General features: G+C 46.9%; 1 protein-coding gene across 1 annotated transcript in view; it reads left to right on the top strand.

Moving 5' to 3' along the window:
* LOC121569127 (E3 ubiquitin-protein ligase HECW1) overlaps window positions 1–21,157 on the top strand; it is a gene marked incomplete at its 3' end in the record, with an annotated part of 82,524 nt that overhangs the window by 40,941 nt on the left and 20,426 nt on the right. Inside the window, 5 exon segments of the mRNA XM_045218786.1 lie at window positions 1–1,155; window positions 4,589–4,693; window positions 10,783–10,936; window positions 13,685–13,794; window positions 14,065–14,186. The exon segment at window positions 1–1,155 is cut by the window's left edge and continues 354 nt beyond it. Coding sequence (XP_045074721.1) covers window positions 1–1,155; window positions 4,589–4,693; window positions 10,783–10,936; window positions 13,685–13,794; window positions 14,065–14,186 — 1,646 coding nt within the window.

Here is a 21,157-nt window from a genome sequence, read left to right on the forward strand (position 1 = left end):
CAGCTGAACAAGTGGTGGAGGAGGAGATAGAGGAGGAGGAGGAGACTGGAGCACAGGAGGCTCATGCCCTGTCTGAGGAGGTGGAGGAGGGGGAGGCCCAAGTGCAGCCTAACCCTGAGGGTGTGGAGATGGAGTTGGACAGTGAGGAACCTACCACTGCTGTGGAGGAGCCGTTGGAAGGAGCCACGGGGCCTGTGCCGGCTGAGGAGGAAGTGGAGGTAGTGGAGGAGGAGGGCGAGCAGCTGGTGGTGGAAGCCGAACCGAGGAGGGTTGACTGTTGCTGCCCGGCCCGCGCCTCCCCTCCGATGCGGAGCGCCCTGCGGCGCAAGAACAGGCCCTGCTCGCTGCCCGTCTCTGAGCTGGAGACGGTGATCGCCTCGTCGTGTGGCGACCCCGAGACGCCGCGCACCCACTACATCCGCATCCACCACCTCCTCCACAGCCTGCCTTCAGCACGCCAACGGCAGGGCAGCGGGGAGGAGGAGGAAGAGGAGGGAGGGTCTTCTACTGAGGAGCCTACCATCAAACCCACCTCCAAGGACGGGGAGGAGGGGGAAGGGGAGGAGGAGGAGGGAGACGTGTCCCAATCCCTGGCGTCCCCCTCCCAGGTGCGTGAGTGCACAGCCCCCTGCTGTCGTAGTAGGACCCTCCCCCGCAGTCTGTCCATTGAGCGCCTGTCAGAACTCAACCAGCTCCTGGATGGAGGGGAGAGGGGAGGGAGGACGCTGCACCCACGCCTGGAGAACGAAGAGGCGGAAGGGGGCGGAGGCGGCCGGGGAGTGAGGGGGAGTGAGTGCGAATTGTGCGACAACTCGTGCTACAGCACGTCTTGTTACAGCACCAGTTGTTACAGCACCTCCTGCTACAGTAACTCTGGCTACGAGGGGCGCAACCGCGTCTGCAGCCACACACGGCTGTCGTCGGTGGACAGCACACGCCTCTCAGAGAGCACTGTCTTCTCCTCACAGGACGAAGAGGAGGAAGAGGAGGAGAACAGCGCCTTTGAGTCGGTGCCTGACTCCATCCAGAGCCCCGAGACCAGGGAGCCTGGCGGCGATGGGACGACAGCAGAATGGAGGGAGGAGACAGAGGAGGGGACGAGAGGGGGGAGCGGGGAGTCACCGGTGGCCGGGCCTAGCGATAGGACAGCAGGAGGTGAGATGCTCTTTCTAGTCACGTACTAACTGATACACCTGGTAAATGTGTGTTTACCCTGTTCAGACCCTAAGACCAGGTCAACCTTAGCAAATGTGATAAAAACATACCCAGAATAACAAATGAAAACACAACCCCCATTTCTATTTTTGCAAGACTACTCTACTCTCCTACCTTGTGATGGTTACACTGTACAACAACTGCACAGCATTGCAGCCCACCACAATAATTATAACTTACTATACACAGAACCTTATCTTTAGAAACAAGGCCTCCTCCTCACCACTATTGATAGAGAGAGTACAGGAAAGCTCTGTTATTGTGACTGAATCCATAGTCTCCGCTGTGACAGGCCTGGTTGCCCGTTAGTGTGTTGCACAGGGAGCCCTGTTATTTCTCCCCCCACATTCAGGTGCGTGAGCACTGTCAGTGTCGCTCTAATTATCTTCCCCCCCAACCCCCACTGCCGACCTCATTTCCAGTTTCACAAACGTGAAACGAGTGAATGCCAACCGAACCATCACCCATGATTGTGCTAATCATTGTTTGTCCTTTAAAAGAGCAGTGCACCGTGGTTCGAGATAGGAGGCTATGGGAAGCACAGACCCCCGCAGTTGTGCGTTTACCCCCAGTTTGCTCCTTTCACAATAGTGTTTGTGTCTGTTGCGATGACCATTGTGTGTATCTTCCCCACACACACACATCACACACACACACATCGACATACTGTACATACACATCAACACACACATCAGGCCTCCTGGACAGGGGTCAAAGGTGATGGTGGCCTTAGAGGAGAGGGGTCAGCATGGGGTGGTTAGGTCACACAAAGAATGTGGTCAAACTCATGGTAGCACAGCATTTTTAGGTTCCTGGCTGCCTGCCTGCCCAGACATATGGTACCAGGCTTTTGTTTTTGGTCATAAGCTGCTTTTCTACTGCCATGTTGTTTTGTTATCTATGTTCTTTGTTTCTATGTTTGTTTTTTATTTGGCTTTGACTGAAATGGTGCTTCAGCTACTGTTTCAGTTATTAGTTCAGTTACTGGTTAAGTTACTGGTTCAGTTATTAGTTCAGTTACTGGTTAAGTTACTGGTTCAGTTATTAGTTCAGTTACTGGTTAAGTTACTGGTTCAGTTATTAGTTCAGTTACTGGTAAAGTTACTGGTTCAGTTACTGGTTCAGTTACTGGTTCAGTTACTGGGTGAAAACACTGCTACACAAAGTGGATGCCCAACCATTTGAGGCTGGGTTGTGTTGAAGTAAGGACAAAATGAGATAATAGTGAGATAATTAGGACAAAGGAAGTGATTGCGTATGAATTTGAAACAGTTCTGTTCAAACAAGTTCACAATTCAGCTTCATTTACATTGTTCACGATGACATTGCTGATGCTGAGCAACATACCTACATCTGTTGGCTGTTTTTAGGGTATACGCTGAAAATGCATGGTTTTCTTTCAACTTGAACTCCTGTGTTCTCCAAAGCTACACAAGTGTTCCGTTTTTTACATGTTGACTCTCATTAGACACGATAGGCAATGTAGATCACGAATCACAGCTAAAAGATTAAGGCCCCATTTTATGCCTCGATCAGGGCACGGCAAGACTGCTGCCTGCACTTTATATCTTTCTCCTTTCATCCCCCATGCACTTCAAAGTCTTTCTTCCTTAATTAGAATTGCTAACGAAAAAATGTCAGAACTTCTGTCACCTAGGTAACTGACTATTGTTATCATTGTTAGAGCAAATGGGTCATGTTGGGGGGGAGCATGTGGCGGTTTTATATCTGTAATTTGTCTTGACAGTTGTTTGACGTTTTCTCTATTCTCCCTCTATCTGTTGGAAGGGCAGAGAGAGCTGAGGGCTGACAGTACCTCTTTATGGACGGAGATACTATACGGTGGGAGATAAATCCTACACCAACACAGACACACAGTATGCTCACCACACACACTGCTGAATACTGAGAGAAGGAGTGGGTGGGTGGGAGCCATGCAGGTACCTGCGGCTACAACGTACTCAGTACAAACCCGGCCAAGCAGAACCAAGTCAGTCCCCACTGATCCACCACACTCACATTCACTACTGTTAATGTTCAGCACTGGGAGGTTCCGCTGCCGTTTACCTGACATTCTAAATAGCAGCGCCCGCTCTGTGCTATAACACACACACACACACACACACAGTACAATAGCTACACACACACAGAACAGTATTAGGGCCTTATAGAATCCGTGTTGCGGAGAATCACGGAATCCAAACTTTTAAATGGAATTACACAATATTCAAAAATGTATTGAACTTAATAGGAAATCAACTAAATCTATTAAACTTAATATAAAATGCATTAATTTGCCCAAGTGAATCATAAGACATGAACAAAATGCAGGAATGCCCCTGTCTGTGTGCGTGTGTGCAGTGCGTGCATATATACACTTTGTGTAGCCGTTAGCGATATGATGCTAATGATAACCTTCTTCTGGTAAAGATGGAAAGGCTTTCCCAAAAACCTTCTCAATTAAATGTTAACTATAAAGTAGCCTATCCCTACCTGGCAGAATGATATCATGATTATTTGCAGCAATCCAGTGGCCATTTGTTTGGCAAACTCTGCAATCTCATGAGCGCTACAGCAACACCGCTTAACCAAACAGCAGTCTCTTCCTGGTGCCCACTTGCATTAAATAGTAACCCATTAAAGGATCTTCTGATGTGGTTTAAACATTGTTGTTGACTTAGAACATAAAATGTTATTGTTTTTCTATTAAAGACGTGTGATTTTGAGAGTGAAAACAAACAAAAAACGGGGAAAAACCTGGAAAAACTAAAGGGAGAAATAAAACCTGAATCAGGCCAGAAATAAAACAGCTTTTATAGGACCGTACAGTAGCAGCCACACACACTGCACTTTCTGAACTGAAAAAAGTCACGCCCACAACACCCCCACAATGTGTCTCTCAATCTCTCTCTCTCTATCTCTCTCTCTCTATCTCTCTCGCTCTCTCTCTCTGGTCACTATAAGAGTGTGTTTACTTTGTGGTCCCTCTGGGCTGGGTAGAGTGCCCTAGAAATAACATACCAATACCATTGAGATAGGTTTCAGTGGCACATTATCCATTCTGCACAGGTATTCGCTTTTCTACCTCCTGATTTATTTAGCTGGCCCCTTCCAAGGAGACACACTGACCGCAATGGAGTATGGGGGACAAAGACAGAAAATATTATCAAACCTGCTGAAAAATCTCTCAGTGACACTGAAACTGCATTTTTCGCTCCCAATTTCTCATCCCCTGACATTTATCCGATGTGAGACAATATATCGGATACATGTCGACGTTGGTAAAAGGGTTCCTTTTACGTTCACCAACCTCCATTTCCCACCTCTGTTAGCTCACAGGTTCCCCTGTGTTTCTCCTCCCATGTCTGTATAGGAGATAGTTCCTTGCCATGCAGTCATCCTCCTTCAGTCAGCCAAGGTCCTGCTTTGCGACCTGACCCCCACCATTACCCAACTGTTGATGAACCGTTGCCTCCAAGTAAGCCTTCCTACATCATTCACCACCCTTACTCTTACTCTGGAGTCGTGTGTCTGTGTGTGCACGCGCCCGTGTGCATTGATATGTGTGTCGCATTCGATGTGCATGTAGCCATTTCTCTTAACATCTCTCCAATGGGGAGGGACACACCACTCTGGTGCTACCTATCCATCTCTCTGTCTATCAGTACATTGATCCATCCTTGACGTTTTCTGTTCGACCATTCACACCATTTGAGCTTCTAGAACTGTCATTTCTGGTCGCCCTGGTCCCACTGGAGTCATGAGATCTGGTGTGTTTTATGTCCAAGGTTTTGCTACACATGGGTTGCCAGATTGGGTTTCTATGTGCTACTTTATGCTACTATGTGGCATCCTGGGGTGCTGTACCATCTCACGCATCAGGCACCACAGCTCTCACCACCACCGTTTCTATAGTGACAGGCCGCAGAGAGGCAGAGCGGGAAAGGCAGTCTATATTTATATCAGCAGGGCGTCTGATACCAGTGGAGGCTGTGGGGTTCGCCTCACGCTAAGGTCTGTTGGACTACAAGTTCCATGAACTCTAGAGAAGAGTTGAATGTGACTGCAGCTGGAAAATGTAGTTTATCGCTAACATAGACATGGTTCCTTGTGATCTCTTCTGTAAGCTGCTAAATTAAATTGCAGTAAAATGAAAAATATTCACAGTATCATTTTTTGGGATGAAATGAAAAGCAATATTTCGCTCTTCCTTTTTACATTGCTTTTCTTTTTTCTTTTTTTAACTCAAGTTTCTCTTCCCCTGTGAGCAGAGAATTCATCCTGTTTTTCGGTTGTTCTTTGTCTGTATTGATATTGAGACTTGGTGCAATGTCACACCAGCAGAAGTCCTGCTGAGCTTTGGGTTTTACTATGAAATGGGCAGCCATTGAAATGGCTAAAAATAGCCTCCAAAAACCAAATCAGCAGGGAGTTACCGGGGAGAGATCTGACAGCCACAAATATAGTGCTGCTGCACCAAGAGGGACTCTCTTCCAGCTCATTAGAATAAGCAGAGCAGGGATGGAGAGGAGCTGCTGCTAGGAGGTATATTTCTATCAGGAGATGTTGTTAATATGCTCACAGCTCACAGACTGACTCATACTGTGTTAGTATTTAGGACACGTGCACACATGAATGTGCACACACATACACACATTCTTCAAAACAGTACCAAACTACAGACTAAACTATCTCCGACAGTAGCTGCCTCTCAATCGTGTATCTCCCAAAGCCCTCATATCTAACGTAAGCACCTTACAGCCTCAAATAGACACATCCACATCCCCAAATAGGCTTGAATATTCAGCTCTACTCTGCAGTGCAGTGATAATACCCACATCTCTCCACGCTGACTCCAAGTAACTCCCTCCACAGCAATAATATCCTGTGTGCATGTTTCTCTGTTTCTCTCTCTGTCTGCATACCACAGCACTGACTACACTACCCACGATTCTGCCAGTGTGAATACAGTAGTATACAACTCATGCAACATAGTCTCATGAGTGATAAGTTCCATTTCAACACTTTTGCCTTGGTTTTGGGGTGAGGATATTTTCTGCTGCTTCTAGTAGCAGGCTGTACTGCTGTGCATTTAGTGGGTTATAATCCACGTCCTGGGTGTGTGAGATGAGATGATCTCTCTCTCTCTCTCTCTCTCTCTCTCTCTCTCTCTCTCTCTCTCTCTCTCTCTCTCTCTCTCTCTCTCTCTCTCTCTCTCTCTCTCTCTCTCTCTCTCTCTCTCTCTCTCTCTCTCTCTCTCTCTCTCTCTCTCTCTCTCTCTCTCTCTCTCTCTCTCTCTCTCTCTCTCTCTCTCTCTCTCTCTCTCGCCAGCAGGTTTCTAATCCTAGAGTGAATCCCATCACCATGATTACCCACCCACTGCAGGTGCCCCGCTACAGAGAGAGATGATGATTAAAAAGAGGGAGGAGAAGGGAAAGAGATTTGGCCAGGGTGAGGCCCAGCTTCTGAACCCCCTGAGGGTTTCAAGAAGAGATAGAGGAAAGACAGGGAAAGGGAGAGATGTAGAGGGAAAGGGAGAGAGGTAGAGGGAAAGGGAGAGAGGTAGAGGGAAAGGGAGAGATGTAGAGGGAAAGGGAGAGATGTAGAGGGAGAGGGAGAGATGTAGAGGGAAAGGGAGAGATGTAGAGGGAAAGGGAGAGATGTAGAGGGAAAGGGAGAGAGGTAAAGGTAGAGGGAAAGGGAGAGATGTAGAGGGAGAGGGAGAGATGTAGAGGGAGAGGGAGAGATGTAGAGGGAAAGGGAGAGATGTAGAGGGAAAGGGAGAGATGTAGAGGGAAAGGGAGAGATGTAGAGGGAGAGGGAGAGATGTAGAGGGAAAGGGAGAGATGTAGAGGGAGAGGGAGAGATGTAGAGGGAAAGGGAGAGATGTAGAGGGAGAGGGAGAGATGTAGAGGTAAAGGGAGAGATGCAGAGGGAAAGGGAGAGATGCAGAGGGAAAGGGAGAGATGTAGAGGTAAAGGGAGAGATGTAGAGGGAAAGCGATGACAGAAAGGGAAAATATGTACAGCAGGCTAAATGGATGTGTTGGGACGGAGGCTTAAGTGGTTTTGGGAGATTACTTTACATGCTTTACATGCAGCGCTCCTAGTAGCCGGGGACTTTAATGCAGGGAAACTTAAATCCGTTCTACCTAATTTCTACCAGCATGTTAAATGTGCAACCAGAGGGAAAAAAACTCTAGACCACCTTTACTCCACACACAGAGACGCATACAAAGCTCTCCCTCGCCCTCCATTTGGCAAATCTGACCATAACTCTATCCTCCTGATTCCTGCTTATAAGCAAAAACTGAAGCAGGAAGCACCAGTGATTCGGTTAATAAAAAAGTGGTCAGATGACGCAGATGCTAAACTACAGGACTGTTTTGCTAGCACAGACTGGAACATGTTCCGGGATTCTTCAGACAGCATTGAGGAGTACACCACATCAGTCACTGGCTTCATCAATAAGTGCATCGATGATGTCGTCCCCCACAGTGACCGTACGTACATACCCCAACCAGAAGCCATGGATTACAGGAAACATCCGCACTGAGCTAAAGGGTAGAGCTGCCGCTTTCAAGGAACGGGACTCTAACCCGGACGCTTATAAGAAATCCCGCTATGACCTCCGACGAACCATCAAACAGGCAAAGAGTCAATACAGGTCTAAGATTGAATCATACTACACTGGCTCTGACGCTCGTCGGATGTGGCAGGGCTTGAAAACTATTACAGACTACAAAGGGAAGCACAGCCGCGAGCTGCCCAGTGACACAAGCCTACCAGACGAGCTAAACCACTTCTATGCTCGCTTCGAGGCAAGCAACACTGAAGCATGCATGAGAGCACCAGCTGTTCCGGACGACTATGTGATCACGCTCTCCGTAGCCGATGTGAGTAAGACTTTTAAGCAGGTCAACATACAGACGGATTACCAGGACGTGTACTCCGAGCATGTGCTGACCAACTGGCAAGTGTCTTCACTGACATTTTCAACATGTCCCTGACTGAGTCTGTAATACCAACATGTTTCAAGCAGACCACCATAGTCCCCGTGCCCAAGAACTCTAAGATAACCTGCCTAAATGACTACCGACCCGTAGCACTGACGTCTGTAGCCATGAAGTGCTTTGAAAGACTGGTCATGGCTCACATCAACAGCATAATCCCAGAAACCCTAGACCCACTCCAATTTGCATACCGCCCCAACAGATCCACAGATGATGCAATCTCTATCGCACTCCACACTGCCCTTTCCCACCTGGACAAGAGGAACACCTACGTGAGAATGCTATTCATTGACTACAGCTCAGCATTCAACACCATAGTGCCCTCTAAGCTCATCACTAAGCTAAGGATCCTGGGACTAAACACCTCCCTCTGCAACTGGATCCTGGACTTCCTGACAGGCCGCCCCCCAGGTGGTAAGGGTAGGTAACAACACATCTGCCACACTGATCCTCAACACGTGGGCCCCTCAGGGGTGCGTGCTCAGTCCCCTCCTGTACTCTCTGTTCACCCATGACTGCATGGCCAGGCACGACTCCAACACCATCATTAAGTTTGCCGACGACACAACAGTGGTAGGCCTGATCACCGACAACGATGAGACAGCCTATAGGGAGGAGGTCAGAGATCTGGCCGTGTGGTGCCAGGACAACAACCTCTCCCTCAACGTGACCAAGACAAAGGAGATGATTGTGGACTACAGGAAAAAAAGAGGACTGAGCACGCCCCCATTCTCATCGACGGGGCTGTAGTGGAACAGGTTGAGAGCTTCAAGTTCCTTGGTGTCCACATCACCAACGAACTATCATGGTCCAAACACACCAAGACAGTCGTGAAGAGGGCACGACAAAGCCTATTCCCCCTCAGGAGACTAAAAAGATTTGGCATGGGTCCTCAGATCCTCAAAAAATTCTACAGCTGCACCATCGAGAGCATCCTGACTGGTTGCATCACCGCCTGGTATGGCAACTGCTTGGCCTCTGACCGCAAGGCACTACAGAGGGTAGTGCGTACGGCCCAGTACATCACTGGGGCAAAGCTCCCTGCCATCCAGGACCTCTATACCAGGCGGTGTCAGAGGAAGGCCCTCAAAATTGTCAAAGACTCCAGCCACCCTAGTCATAGACTGTTCTCTCTGCTACCGCACGGCAAGCGGTACCGGAGTGCCAAGTCTAGGTCCAAAAGACTTCTCAACAGCTTCTACCCCCAAGCCATAAGACTCCTGAACAGCTAATCATGGCTACCCGGACTATTTGCACTGCCCCCCACCCCATCCTTTTACGCTGCTGCTACTCTGTTAAGTATTTATGCATAGTCACTTTAACTCTACCCACATGTACATATTACCTCAACTACCTCAACTAGCCGGTGCCCCCGCACATTGACTCTGCAACGGTACCCCCCTGTATATATAGCCTCCCTACTGTCACTTTATTTTACTGTATATATAGCCTCCCTACTGTCACTTTATTTTACTTCTGCTCTTTTTTTCTCAACACTTTTTTGTTGTTGTTGTTTTATTCTTACTTTTTTTTTGTTTAAAATAAATGCACTGTTGGTTAAGGGCTGTAAGTAAGCATTTCACTGCAATGTCTGCACCTGTTGTATTCGGCGCATGTGACCAATAAAATTTTATTTGATTTGATTTGATTTGGCTACAACTGTAGACCTAATTAATGGCATCATAGCTAGTCATCAGCCCTGTACTTCTCACAAAGAACAGATGCCATTTAGAAGCACTTCCAAGTTTTAAACACAGGATCTCAATCATATTTTAAAACATCTGGAAGTATCCCTTGTATTTTGCCTTTGCGGTTGCCATTCCCAACAGTATGTGTCATCAGGCACACTGGTGAAGTGGCACTTTGGCTCTCGATGACCTTCACTATTAATGTGTAAATCTGTGGGCAACGGTCCTCTGTTGCTGTGGATGTACTGTATGTATGTGGAATTCCTATAGGGAGCGCCAAAGCTGACAAGGACTGCATTCCAAATGGAACCCTATTTCCTATATAGTGCACTACTTTTACCCAGGGCCCATAGGATTCTAGTTAAAATTAGGGCACTATATAGGGAATAGGGTGCAATTTGGGACATGGCCAATGACTATAAGGTAATGTGTTTACCATTTACTGAGGGTCCATTCATGCAGGGATGTACTGTACATTCATCTTTAGGTGTCCAACTCCTGTCTGATGTTAGCAACCTTTCTGAATGTCCTGTGGTGTGAAACATATAGCTAGTTGCTTAATACAATATCGACCTCCGTGAGATTACTTTGATCCCAAAGCCAGCTGACCACAGCAGACAATAACCCAGTGTCAGTTTCACTCATCTCCCAAAGCAAACCTCCCATCCTATCCTTACTCCTCTTTCCTGTATCCAGCTTTCCCTTTTGCTACCACTAGATCTCTTACTCAAACCCCTTTCAACTTCCTTTCCTTACATTTCTTGTGATTCTTAATTGGGTGTTGTATTACAATCACGCCCCCGGAATTTCATGTCTCCCTCTTTGTGTCCCCCCTCCCTCTCTGTGTACTTCCTGCTGTGTGTGCAGACTGGGAGGCGCGCATCGACAGCCACGGACGTGTCTTCTACGTGGACCATGTGAACCGCACCACCACCTGGCGGAGGCCCACGCACGCCGCCTCCAAGTGGAACGGCATCCAGCGCTCCAGCTCCACCCAGCAGATGGAACAGCTCAACAGGAGGTGAGACTGGGAGAAAGAGGGGATGAGGGTACAGGAGGAGGGGAGGGGAGGGAGGGAGGGTGGTAGAGGAGGAGGGTAGGGAGGGAGGGTGGTAGTGGATGAGGGGAGGGAGGGAGAGAGAGTGGTAGAGGAGGAGGAGGGGAGGGAGGGAGGGTGGGTGGTAGAGGAGTAGGAGGGGAGGGAGGGAGGGTGGTAGAGGAGGAGGGGATGGAGGGAGGGAGAGAGGGTGGTAGAGGAGGAGGGGAGGGAGGGAGGGTGGTAGAGGAGGAGGGGAGGAAGGGTGGTAGAGGAGGAGGGAGGGAGGGAGAGAGGGTGGTAGAGGAGGAGGAGGAGGAGGGGAGGGAGGGAGGGTGGTAGAGGAGGAGGGGGATGGAGGGAGGGAGAGAGGGTGGTAGAGGAGGAGGGGAGGGAGGGAGGGTGGTAGAGGAGAAGGGGAGGAAGGGTGGTAGAGGAGGAGGGAGGGAGGGAGAGAGGGTGGTAGAGGAGGAGGGAGGGAGGGAGAGAGGGTGGTAGAGGAGGAGGGGGAGGGAGGGAGGGTGGTAGAGGAGGAGGGAGGGAGGGAGGGAGAGAGAGTGGTAGAAGAGGAGGAGGGGAGGGAGGGAGGGTGGTAGAGGAGGAGGGGAGGGAGGGTGGTAGAGGAGGAGGGGAGGGAGAGAGAGAGGGTGGTAGAGGAGGGAGGGAGGGAGGGGAGGGGAGGGGAGGGGAGGGGAGGGAGAGAGGGTGGTAGAGGAGGAGGGGAGGGAGGGTGGTAGAGGAGGATGGAGGGAGAGAGGGTGGTAGAGGAGGAGGGGAGGGAGGGAGGGAGGGTGGTAGAGGAGGGGGGAGGGGAGGGGCGGGATGGTGGTAGAGGAGGAGGGGAGGGAGAGAGGGTGGTAGAGGAGGAGGGAGGGAGGGAGAGAGGGTGGTAGAGGAGGAGGGGAGGGAGGGTGGTAGAGGAGGAGGGAGGGAGGGAGAGAGGGTGGTAGAGGAGGAGGGAGGGGGAGGGAGAGAGGGTGGTAGAGGAGGAGGGAGGGAGGGAGAGAGGGTGGTAGAGGAGGAGGGGAGGGAGGGTGGTAGAGGAGGAGGGAGGGAGGGAGAGAGGGTGGTAGAGGAGGAGGGGAGGGAGGGTGGTAGAGGAGGAGGGAGGGAGGGAGGGAGAGAGGGTGGTAGAGGAGGAGGGGAGGGGAGGGAGAGAGGGTGGTAGAGGAGGAGGGAGGGAGGGAGAGAGGGTGGTAGAGGAGGAGGGGAGGGAGGGTGGTAGAGGAGGAGGGAGGGAGGGAGAGAGGGTGGTAGAGGAGGAGGGAGGGAGGGAGAGAGGGTGGTAGAGGAGGAGGGAGGGAGGGAGAGAGGGTGGTAGAGGTGGAGGGGCGGGTGGAGACTATATTGTGATGCCTCACTTCCTGGGATGTGTGGGTGGTTTGTGGTCTTGTTTGGGGTTGAGAGAATATAATAGAACATAACTTTATTGTCCTTTCCATTTGGCATCATCATACACATTCACATCACACACATTGAAAACCGTCAGTCCAGCATACACAAGCACATAGAGGACATCGATACATTCACTCACAACTGGCCGCTGCCCCAACTGCAATGTTAAACTAGGTAAATAAATAAGTGCCAAGACATTTCATGTTGTATTTAGTAATCCCACAGCACAGGGAACAAATGAGTGTTTGTACACGTTCTTCCTGGCCATGGGCATCCTGCCGTACCAGAGAAGGGGGGGATGAGGGGATGGAGAGAGGAGATTGGAGGACAGGGGAGGGTAATAATGAAAGGTAAAGGAGAGGGGATAGAAAAGGGGGGATGAGAGGATGAGAGCAGAGAGGGGGATCTACTTCAAATCAAATCAAATGTTATTTGTCACATGCGCCGAATACAACAGGTGTAGGTAGATCTTACAGTGAAATGCTTACTTACAAGCCCTTAACCAACACTGCAGTTTTAAGAAAGAATACCTAAATAAAAGTAACAAGATGCAGTGCATAAGATGGTCAGAATGGATCATGCATGACTGAATATCTCTTAGGCTGCCTTGCCTTAGTCATATGATGTGCTGTCCAGTTGGATTCCCAGTGATGTGCTCTGTAACTACTGTTCATGTGATATCACCTCTTTGGTAAACCGTCAGTGTATTCTTATGTTTGTATTGGGCTGCCATCTAGCGGACATGTCTGGACATGCAGCGTAAATTCCCATCTAACTGATATGCTTAATCACTCTTTTTCATTCTCAGTTTTTCTATACCTCTCACACACAATCACACACACTCCCCCCCACACACACACATACACACATTTAAATTTGGCTCCCAGTCGCTGAGGGCCCCCTTGTCTTTAATGTTCCAGAGTGATTTGCCCACATCAGATTCAGAACACACACCTTCAGACATAAACACATTTCTCCTTCCACACACTGACCTAATTTTATGTCACAAGGGACCCCCACTGACCAATGAAGAATAAAATATGAGAAATTACCCAGTTATATCGCAAACGGACGTGGCAGTTTCACTGCTATGGATTCCAGATTTAAAAATGGTGGACACAGTCTCTGACGTGGGTTGCATCTTGAAAGTATAAAGTTTAGTTTATCAATGACAAAAAGGTGCAAAGCTGCAGTATTGTATAGAGAATCTACTTTTGCTGCTTGAGGGTGTACAGTAGCAGATCAAGTCAACATAGTTGACTGTAAAGTGCCTCGATGCAATAAGTTGCCTCATTGGTGCAGTGACGTACGGTGATGTCACTTCCTGTTCCTTTCCAGGTACCAGAACATCCAGAGGACCATGGCGACGGAGGATGAGTGTGGCGGACGGCGGTTGGAGAGAAGTGGCAGCACGGAAACGGAAATAGACTCTCCACCACAGGCCATTGGTGTGTATCTCACTCCTTTACCTAAACCATAATGGAATAATATGCCATTTAGCAGACGCTTACAATAGTGTGTGCATACCTTTTCCTATTGGTGGCCCCAGTTCAAATCAGACCCATGACCCATTGCAAGCTCCATGCTCTACCGACTGAGCAACACATGTCATTAATATGGTATTAACATGATCAATGTATGTAATACTACTGTATTACATGCATATTGTACATATATTATTAAATATTTAGTCATGCATTGCCTCCCTTTGTGTGCAGAGCCAAGGAGAGAGGGCCCCTCGTCCCCCGTTAGCAATCAGAAGATCACCCTGCTCCTCCAGTGCCCTGCCGTTAAGTTCGTCACCCACCCCGAGTTCTTCACGGTCCTACATGCCAACTACGTAAGTGCTGTTCAAACAGGAATAGTCCTTTAAAAATAACAAATAAATAAGTCATTTAGCAGACGCTCTTATCCAGAGCGACTTACAGGAGGAAATAGGGTTAAGTGCCTTGCTCAAGGGCACATTTTTCACCTAGTCGGCTCTGGGATTAGAACCAGCGACCTTTCGGTTACTGGCACAACACTCTTAACCACTAAGCTACCTGCCGCCCTTTGATAGTTTAGCTCTTTGGATGTAATGTTTGATTGTCAGATTAACCTTTATTTACCGGCTTGTTCTGCCTTTGATAACCTACCGAATTAATAAATGAATGAATGAATGACATTTTATTTTCGTGTCAAATCGCCAATTGGCAACCCATCCCTTATGGGATTAATTGACACATAAACAAACATTACAATAATTCACTGTGGTAATTCAGTGACAATTCTTCTTCCAGTGTTCTCTGCAGTGTGCATCGCATAAAGAGTGAAAAAATGTAAGGTAAAAATCAATACATACTAATAAATAAGGTTATCCAAACAATAATTATATCCCTAGAGCAGTAAAATAATATACATACACACATACATACATACATACATACATACATACATACATACATACATACATACATACATACATACATACATACATACATACATACAGTGAGGGAAACAAGTATTTGATCCCCTGCTGATTTTGTATGTTTGCCCACTGACAAAGAAATGATCAGTCTATAATTTTAATGGTAGGTTTATTTGAACAGTGAGACACAGAATAACAAAAAAAAAATCCAGAAAAACGCATGTCAAAAATGTTATAAATTGATTTGCATTTTAATGAGGGAAATAAGTATTTGACCCCCTCTCAATCAGAAAGATTTCTGGCTCCCAGGTGTCTTTTATACAGGTAACGAGCTGAGATTAGGAGCACACTCTTAAAAGGGAGTGCTCCTAATCTCAGTTTGTTACCTGTATAAAAGACACCTGTCCACAGAAGCAATCAATCAATCAGATTCCAAACTCTCCACCATGGCCAAGACCAAAGAGCTCTCCAAGGATGTCAGGGACAAGATTGTAGACCTACACAACGCTGGAATGGGCTACAAGACCATCACCAAGCAGCTTGGTGAGAAGGTGACAACAGTTGGTGCGATTATTCGCAAATGGAAAAAACACAAAATAACTGTCAATCTCCCTCGGCCTGAGGCTCCATGCAAGATTTCACCTCGTGGAGTTGCAATGATCATGAGAACGGTGAGGAATCAGCCCAGAACTACACGGGAGGATCTTGTCAATGATCTCAAGGCAGCTGGGACCATAGTCACCAAGAAAACAATTGGTAACACACTATGCCGTGAAGGACTGAAATCCTGCTGCGCCCACAAGGTCCCCCTGCTCAAGAAAGCACATATTCAGGGCCGTCTGAAGTTTGCCAATGAACATCTGAATGATTTAGAGGAGAACTGGGTGAAAGTGTTGTGGTCAGATGAGACCAAAATGGAGCTCTTTGGCATCAACTCGCCGTGTTTGGAGGAGGAGGAATGCTGCCTATGACCCCAAGAACACCATCCCCACCGTCAAACATGGAGGTGGAAACATTATGCTTTGGGGGTGTTTTTCTGCTAAGGGGACAGGACAACTTCACCGCGTCAAAGGGACGATGGACGGGGCAATGTACCGTCTGTCCCGATCGTCGTAATGAGTGGACCAAGGCGCAGCGTGAAATGCGTAATCTTTTATTGAGTACTTTAACCAACAACAAAACAACAAAAAGAAATGTGAAGTCCTCGGTCATAAACACAAACCTACACGGAACAAGATCCCACAAAACACAAGTGCACAACAGGCTGCCTAAGTATGGTTCCCAATCAGAGACAACAAGCAACAGCTGATTCACGTTGCCTCTGATTGAGAACCACCCCGGCCAACATAGAAACACATAACCTAGAACAGAACATAGAAAACTAAACATAGACATTACACAAAGAAACTAACACCCTGGCTCAACATACAAGAGTCCCCAGAGCCAGGGCGTGACACCGTCAAATCTTGGGTGAGAACCTCCTTCCCTCAGCCAGGGCATTGAAAATGGGTCGTGGATGGGTATTCCAGCATGACAATGACCCAAAACACACGGCCAAGGCAACAAAGGAGTGGCTGAAGAAGAAGCACATTAAGGTCCTGGAGTAGCCTAGCCAGTCTACAGACCTTAATCCCATGGAAAATCTGTGGAGGGAGCTGAAGGTTCGAGTTGCCAAACGTCAGCCTCAAAACCTTAATGACTTGGAGAAGATCTGCAAAGAGGAGTGGAACAAAATCCCTCCTGAGATGTGTGCAAACCTGGTGGCCAACTACAAGAAACGTCTGACCTCTGTGATTGCCAACAAGGGTTTTGCCACCAAGTACTAAGTCATGTTTTGCAGAGGGGTCAAATACTTATTTCCCTCATTAAAATGCAAATCAATTTATAAAAATGTTGACATACGTTTTTCTGGATTTTTGTTGTTGTTATTCTGTCTCTCACTGTTCAAATAAACCTACCATTAAAATTATAGACTGATCATGTCTTTGTCAGTGGGCAAACATACAAAATCAGCAGGGGATCAAATACTTATTTCCCTCACTGTACCTACATACATACATACTGTATATATACACATACAGTGGGGGAAAAAAGTATTTAGTCAGCCACCAATTGTGCAAGTTCTCCCGCTTAAAAAGATGAGAGGCCTGTAATTTTCATCATAAGTACACGTCAACTATGACAGACAACATGAGGAAAAAAAATCCAGAAAATCACATTGTAGGATTTTTAATGAATTTATTTGCAAATTATGGTGGAAAATAAGTATTTGGTCAATAACAAAAGTTTCTCAATACTTTGTTATATACCCTTTGTTGGCAATGACACAGGTCAAACGTTTTCTCTAAGTCTTCACAAGGTTTTCACACACTGTTGCTGGTATTTTGGCCCATTCCTCCATGCAGATCTCCTCTAGAGCAGTGATGTTTTGGGGCTGTCGCTGGGCAACACAGACTTTCAACTCCCTCCAAAGATTTTCTATGGGGTTGAGATCTGGAGACTGGCTAGGCCACTCCAGGACCTTGAAATGCTTCTTACGAAGCCACTCCTTCGTTGCCCGGGCGGTGTGTTTGGGATCATTGTCATGCTGAAAGACCCAGCCACGTTTCATCTTCAATGCCCTTGCTGATGGAAGGAGGTTTTCACTCAAAATCTCACGATACATGGCCCCATTCATTCTTTCCTTTACACGGATCAGTCGTCCTGGTCCCTTTGCAGAAAAACAGCCCCAAAGCATGATGTTTCCACCCCCATGCTTCACAGTAGGTATGGTGTTCTTTGGATGCAACACAGCATTCTTTGTCCTCCAAACACGACGAGTTGAGTTTTTACCAGAAAGTTATATTTTGGTTTCAACTGACCATATGACATTCTCCCAATCCTCTTCTGGATCATCCAAATGCACTCTAGCAAACTTCAGACAGGCCTGGACATGTACTGGCTTAAGCAGGGGGACGCGTCTTGCACTGCAGGATTTGAGTCCCTGGCGGCGTAGTGTGTTACTGATGGTAGGCTTTGTTACTTTGGTCCCAGCTCTCTGCAGGTCATTCACTAGGTCCCCCCGTGTGGTTCTGGGATTTTTGCACACCGTTCTTGTGATCATTTTGACCCCACAGGGTGAGATCTTGCGTGGAGCCCCAGATCGAGGGAGATTATCAGTGGTCTTGTATGTCTTCCATTTCCTAATAATTTTTCCCACAGTTGATTTCTTCAAACCAAGCTGCTTACCTATTGCAGATTCAGTCTTCCCAGCCTGGTGCAGGTCTACAATTTTGTTTCTGGTGTCCTTTGACAGCTCTTTGGTCTTGGCCATAGTGGAGTTTGGAGTATGACTGTTTGAGGTTGTGGACAGGTGTCTTTTATACTGATAACAAGTTCAAACAGGTGCCATTAATACAGGTAACGAGTGGAGGACAGAGGAGCCTCTTAAAGAAGAAGTTACAGGTCTGTGAGAGCCAGAAATCTTGCTTGTTTGTAGGTGACCAAATACTTATTTTCCACCATAATTTGCAAATAAATTCATTAAAAATCCTACAATGTGATTTTCTGGAAAAAATATTCTCAATTTGTCTGTCATAGTTGACGTGTACCTATGATGAAAATTACAGGCCTCTCTCATCTATTTAACTGGGAGAACTTGCACAATTGGTGGCTGACTAAATACTTTTTTCCCCCACTGTACATACATACATACAGTGAGGGAAAAAATTATTTGATCCCCTGCTGATTTTGTAGGTTTGCCCACTGACAAAGAAATGATCAGTCTATAATTTTAAAGGTAGGTTTATTTGAACAGTGAGAGACAGAATAACAACAAAAAAATCCAGAAAAACGCATGTAAAAAATGTTATAAATTGATTTGCATTTTAATGAGGGAAATAAGTATTTGACCCCCTCTCAATCAAAGATTTCTGGCTCCCAGGTGTCTTTTATACAGGTAACAAGCTGAGATTAGGAGCACACTCTTAAAGGGAGTGCTCCTAATCTCAGTTTATTACCTGTATAAAAGACACCTGTCCACAGAAGCAATCAATCAATCCGATTCCAAACTCTCCACCATGGCCAAGACCAAAGAGCTCTCCAAGGATGTCAGGAACAAGATTGTAGACCTACACAAGGCTGGAATGGGCTACAAGACCATCGCCAAGCAGCTTGGTGAGAAGGTGACAACAGTTGGTGCGATTATTCGCAAATGGAAGAAACACAAAATAACTGTCAATCTCCCTCGGCCTGGGGCTCCATGCAAGATCTCACCTCGTGGAGTTGCAATGATCATGAGAACGGTGTGGAATCAGCCCAGAACTACACGGGAGGATCTTGTCAGTGATCTCAAGGCAGCTGGGACCATAGTCACCAATAAAACTATTGGTAACACACTACGCCGTGAAGGACTGAAATCCTGCAGCGCCCGCAAGGTCCCCCTGCTCAAGAAAGCACATACACAGGGCCGTCTGAAGTTTGCCAATGAACATCTGAATGATTCAGAGGAGAACTGGGTGAAAGTGTTGTGGTCAGATGAGACCAAAATGGAGGTCTTTGGCATCAACTCAACTGGCCGTGTTTGGAGGAGGAGGAATGCTGCCTATGACCCAAGAACACCATCCCCACCGTCAAACATGGAGGTGGAAAAATTATGCTTTGGGGGTGTTTTTCTGCTAAGGGGACAGGACAACTTCACAGCATTAAAGGGACGATGGACGGGGCCATGTACCGTCAAATCTTGGGTGAGAACCTCCTTCCCTCAGCCAGGGCATTGAAAATGGGTCGTGGATGGGTATTCCAGCATGACAATGACCCAAAATACACGGCCAAGGCAACAAAGGAGTGGCTCAAGAAGAAGCACATTAAGGTCATGGAGTGGCCTAGCCAGTCTCCAGACCTTAATCCCATAGAAAATCTGTGGAGGGAGCTGAAGGTTCGAGTTGCCAAACGTCAGCCTCGAAACCTTAATGACTTGGAGAAGATCTGCAAAGAGGAGTGGGACAAAATCCCTCCTGAGATGTGTGCAAACCTGGTGGCCAACTACAAGAAACGTCTGACCTCTGTGATTGCCAACAAGGGTTTTGCCACCAAGTACTAAGTCATGTTTTGCAGAGGGGTCAAATACTTATTTCCCTCATTCAAATGCAAATCAATTTATAACATTTTTGACATGCGTTTTTCTGGATTTTGTTGTTGTTATTCTGTCTCTCACTGTTCAAATAAACCTAACATTAAAATTATAGACTGATCATTTCTTTGTCAGTGGGCAAACGTACAAAATCAGCAGGGGATCAAATACTTTTTTCCCTCACTGTACATAACATATACACTGTACATAACACAGTACATAACATATACAGATAAATAAATAGAGAAAAATGAAACAGAAGGCATTTGAACCCAGTCTGGCACCAAGAGAAGGTTCATGTGGGAGACAAGCCTATACACAATCTGTATACACACGTACCATTTACCACATAGACGCTAAATATCTTTATAATTTAATTATAGGTAGCCCTTTTTCTTTTATTCCAGGCTTTATCTAAATATTCCGTAACGGAAATACACAATGGACAACATTTTTTATTTCAGTTTCTCCTCATCGCTCAGACACATAATGCCAGAGTAAATCCGGTGTGCTTTCTAGAATAAGAGCAAGCGTATATCGTGGTAGAAAGGGCAGTAGAGGATAAAATTAGTTTCATTCTCTATTTCTTTGAGGTCACAATAGTTACATAGTCTTTCCTCTTCCATTTCACCACAATACCGACCTGTTTCAATACGCAGAGGCAATATCCCTGATCTTACCTGTGCACATAGCGATCTCTTGCTTTTAGGTCGGTTGTACATAATATATCTCTCACACACAAATTCGCCCTTAATCAAACAAAATGTTCTCAATTTGGGTTTATGATTAATCTCCTCCACCCATTCTTTTTCATATTGCATCAACAGTTCTTTGCAAACACTTAGTAAACTGGCCCTTGATTCCTACTGTATGTTGGTCTCTGTTGAACTACACAGTTCACCTCTGTCTCACCTCGATCCTACCACTGTACCTGATGACACAGCACATGTTAACTGTTACGGATACAGGTATCCTGTGTTTTTGTGTGTTTCTCTCCTTCTGCCCTAATCACAGGTGTCCTGTATGTTCCTGATTGGTGGTCGTTGAGGTGTCTGCTGATTGGACCAATCAGTGAACATTTCTGTGAATAGCACCACCTGTTACTCGTTTGTTCAATCACACAGCCCATTGTATAAAAACCAAACTTGTGTGTGTTGCAAGAGAGATTTTTGCCATATGTGAGTATGGACACGGTGGTGTCCTGTGTGTTGTGTACGCACTAAGTTGTTGGTTACCCTATTGGTAACTTGGTTAGAGAGATTTTTGCCATATGTGAGTATGGACACGGTGGTGT

This window comes from Coregonus clupeaformis, unplaced genomic scaffold (assembly GCF_020615455.1).
Source record: "Coregonus clupeaformis isolate EN_2021a unplaced genomic scaffold, ASM2061545v1 scaf1803, whole genome shotgun sequence".
NCBI lineage: Eukaryota > Metazoa > Chordata > Actinopteri > Salmoniformes > Salmonidae > Coregonus > Coregonus clupeaformis.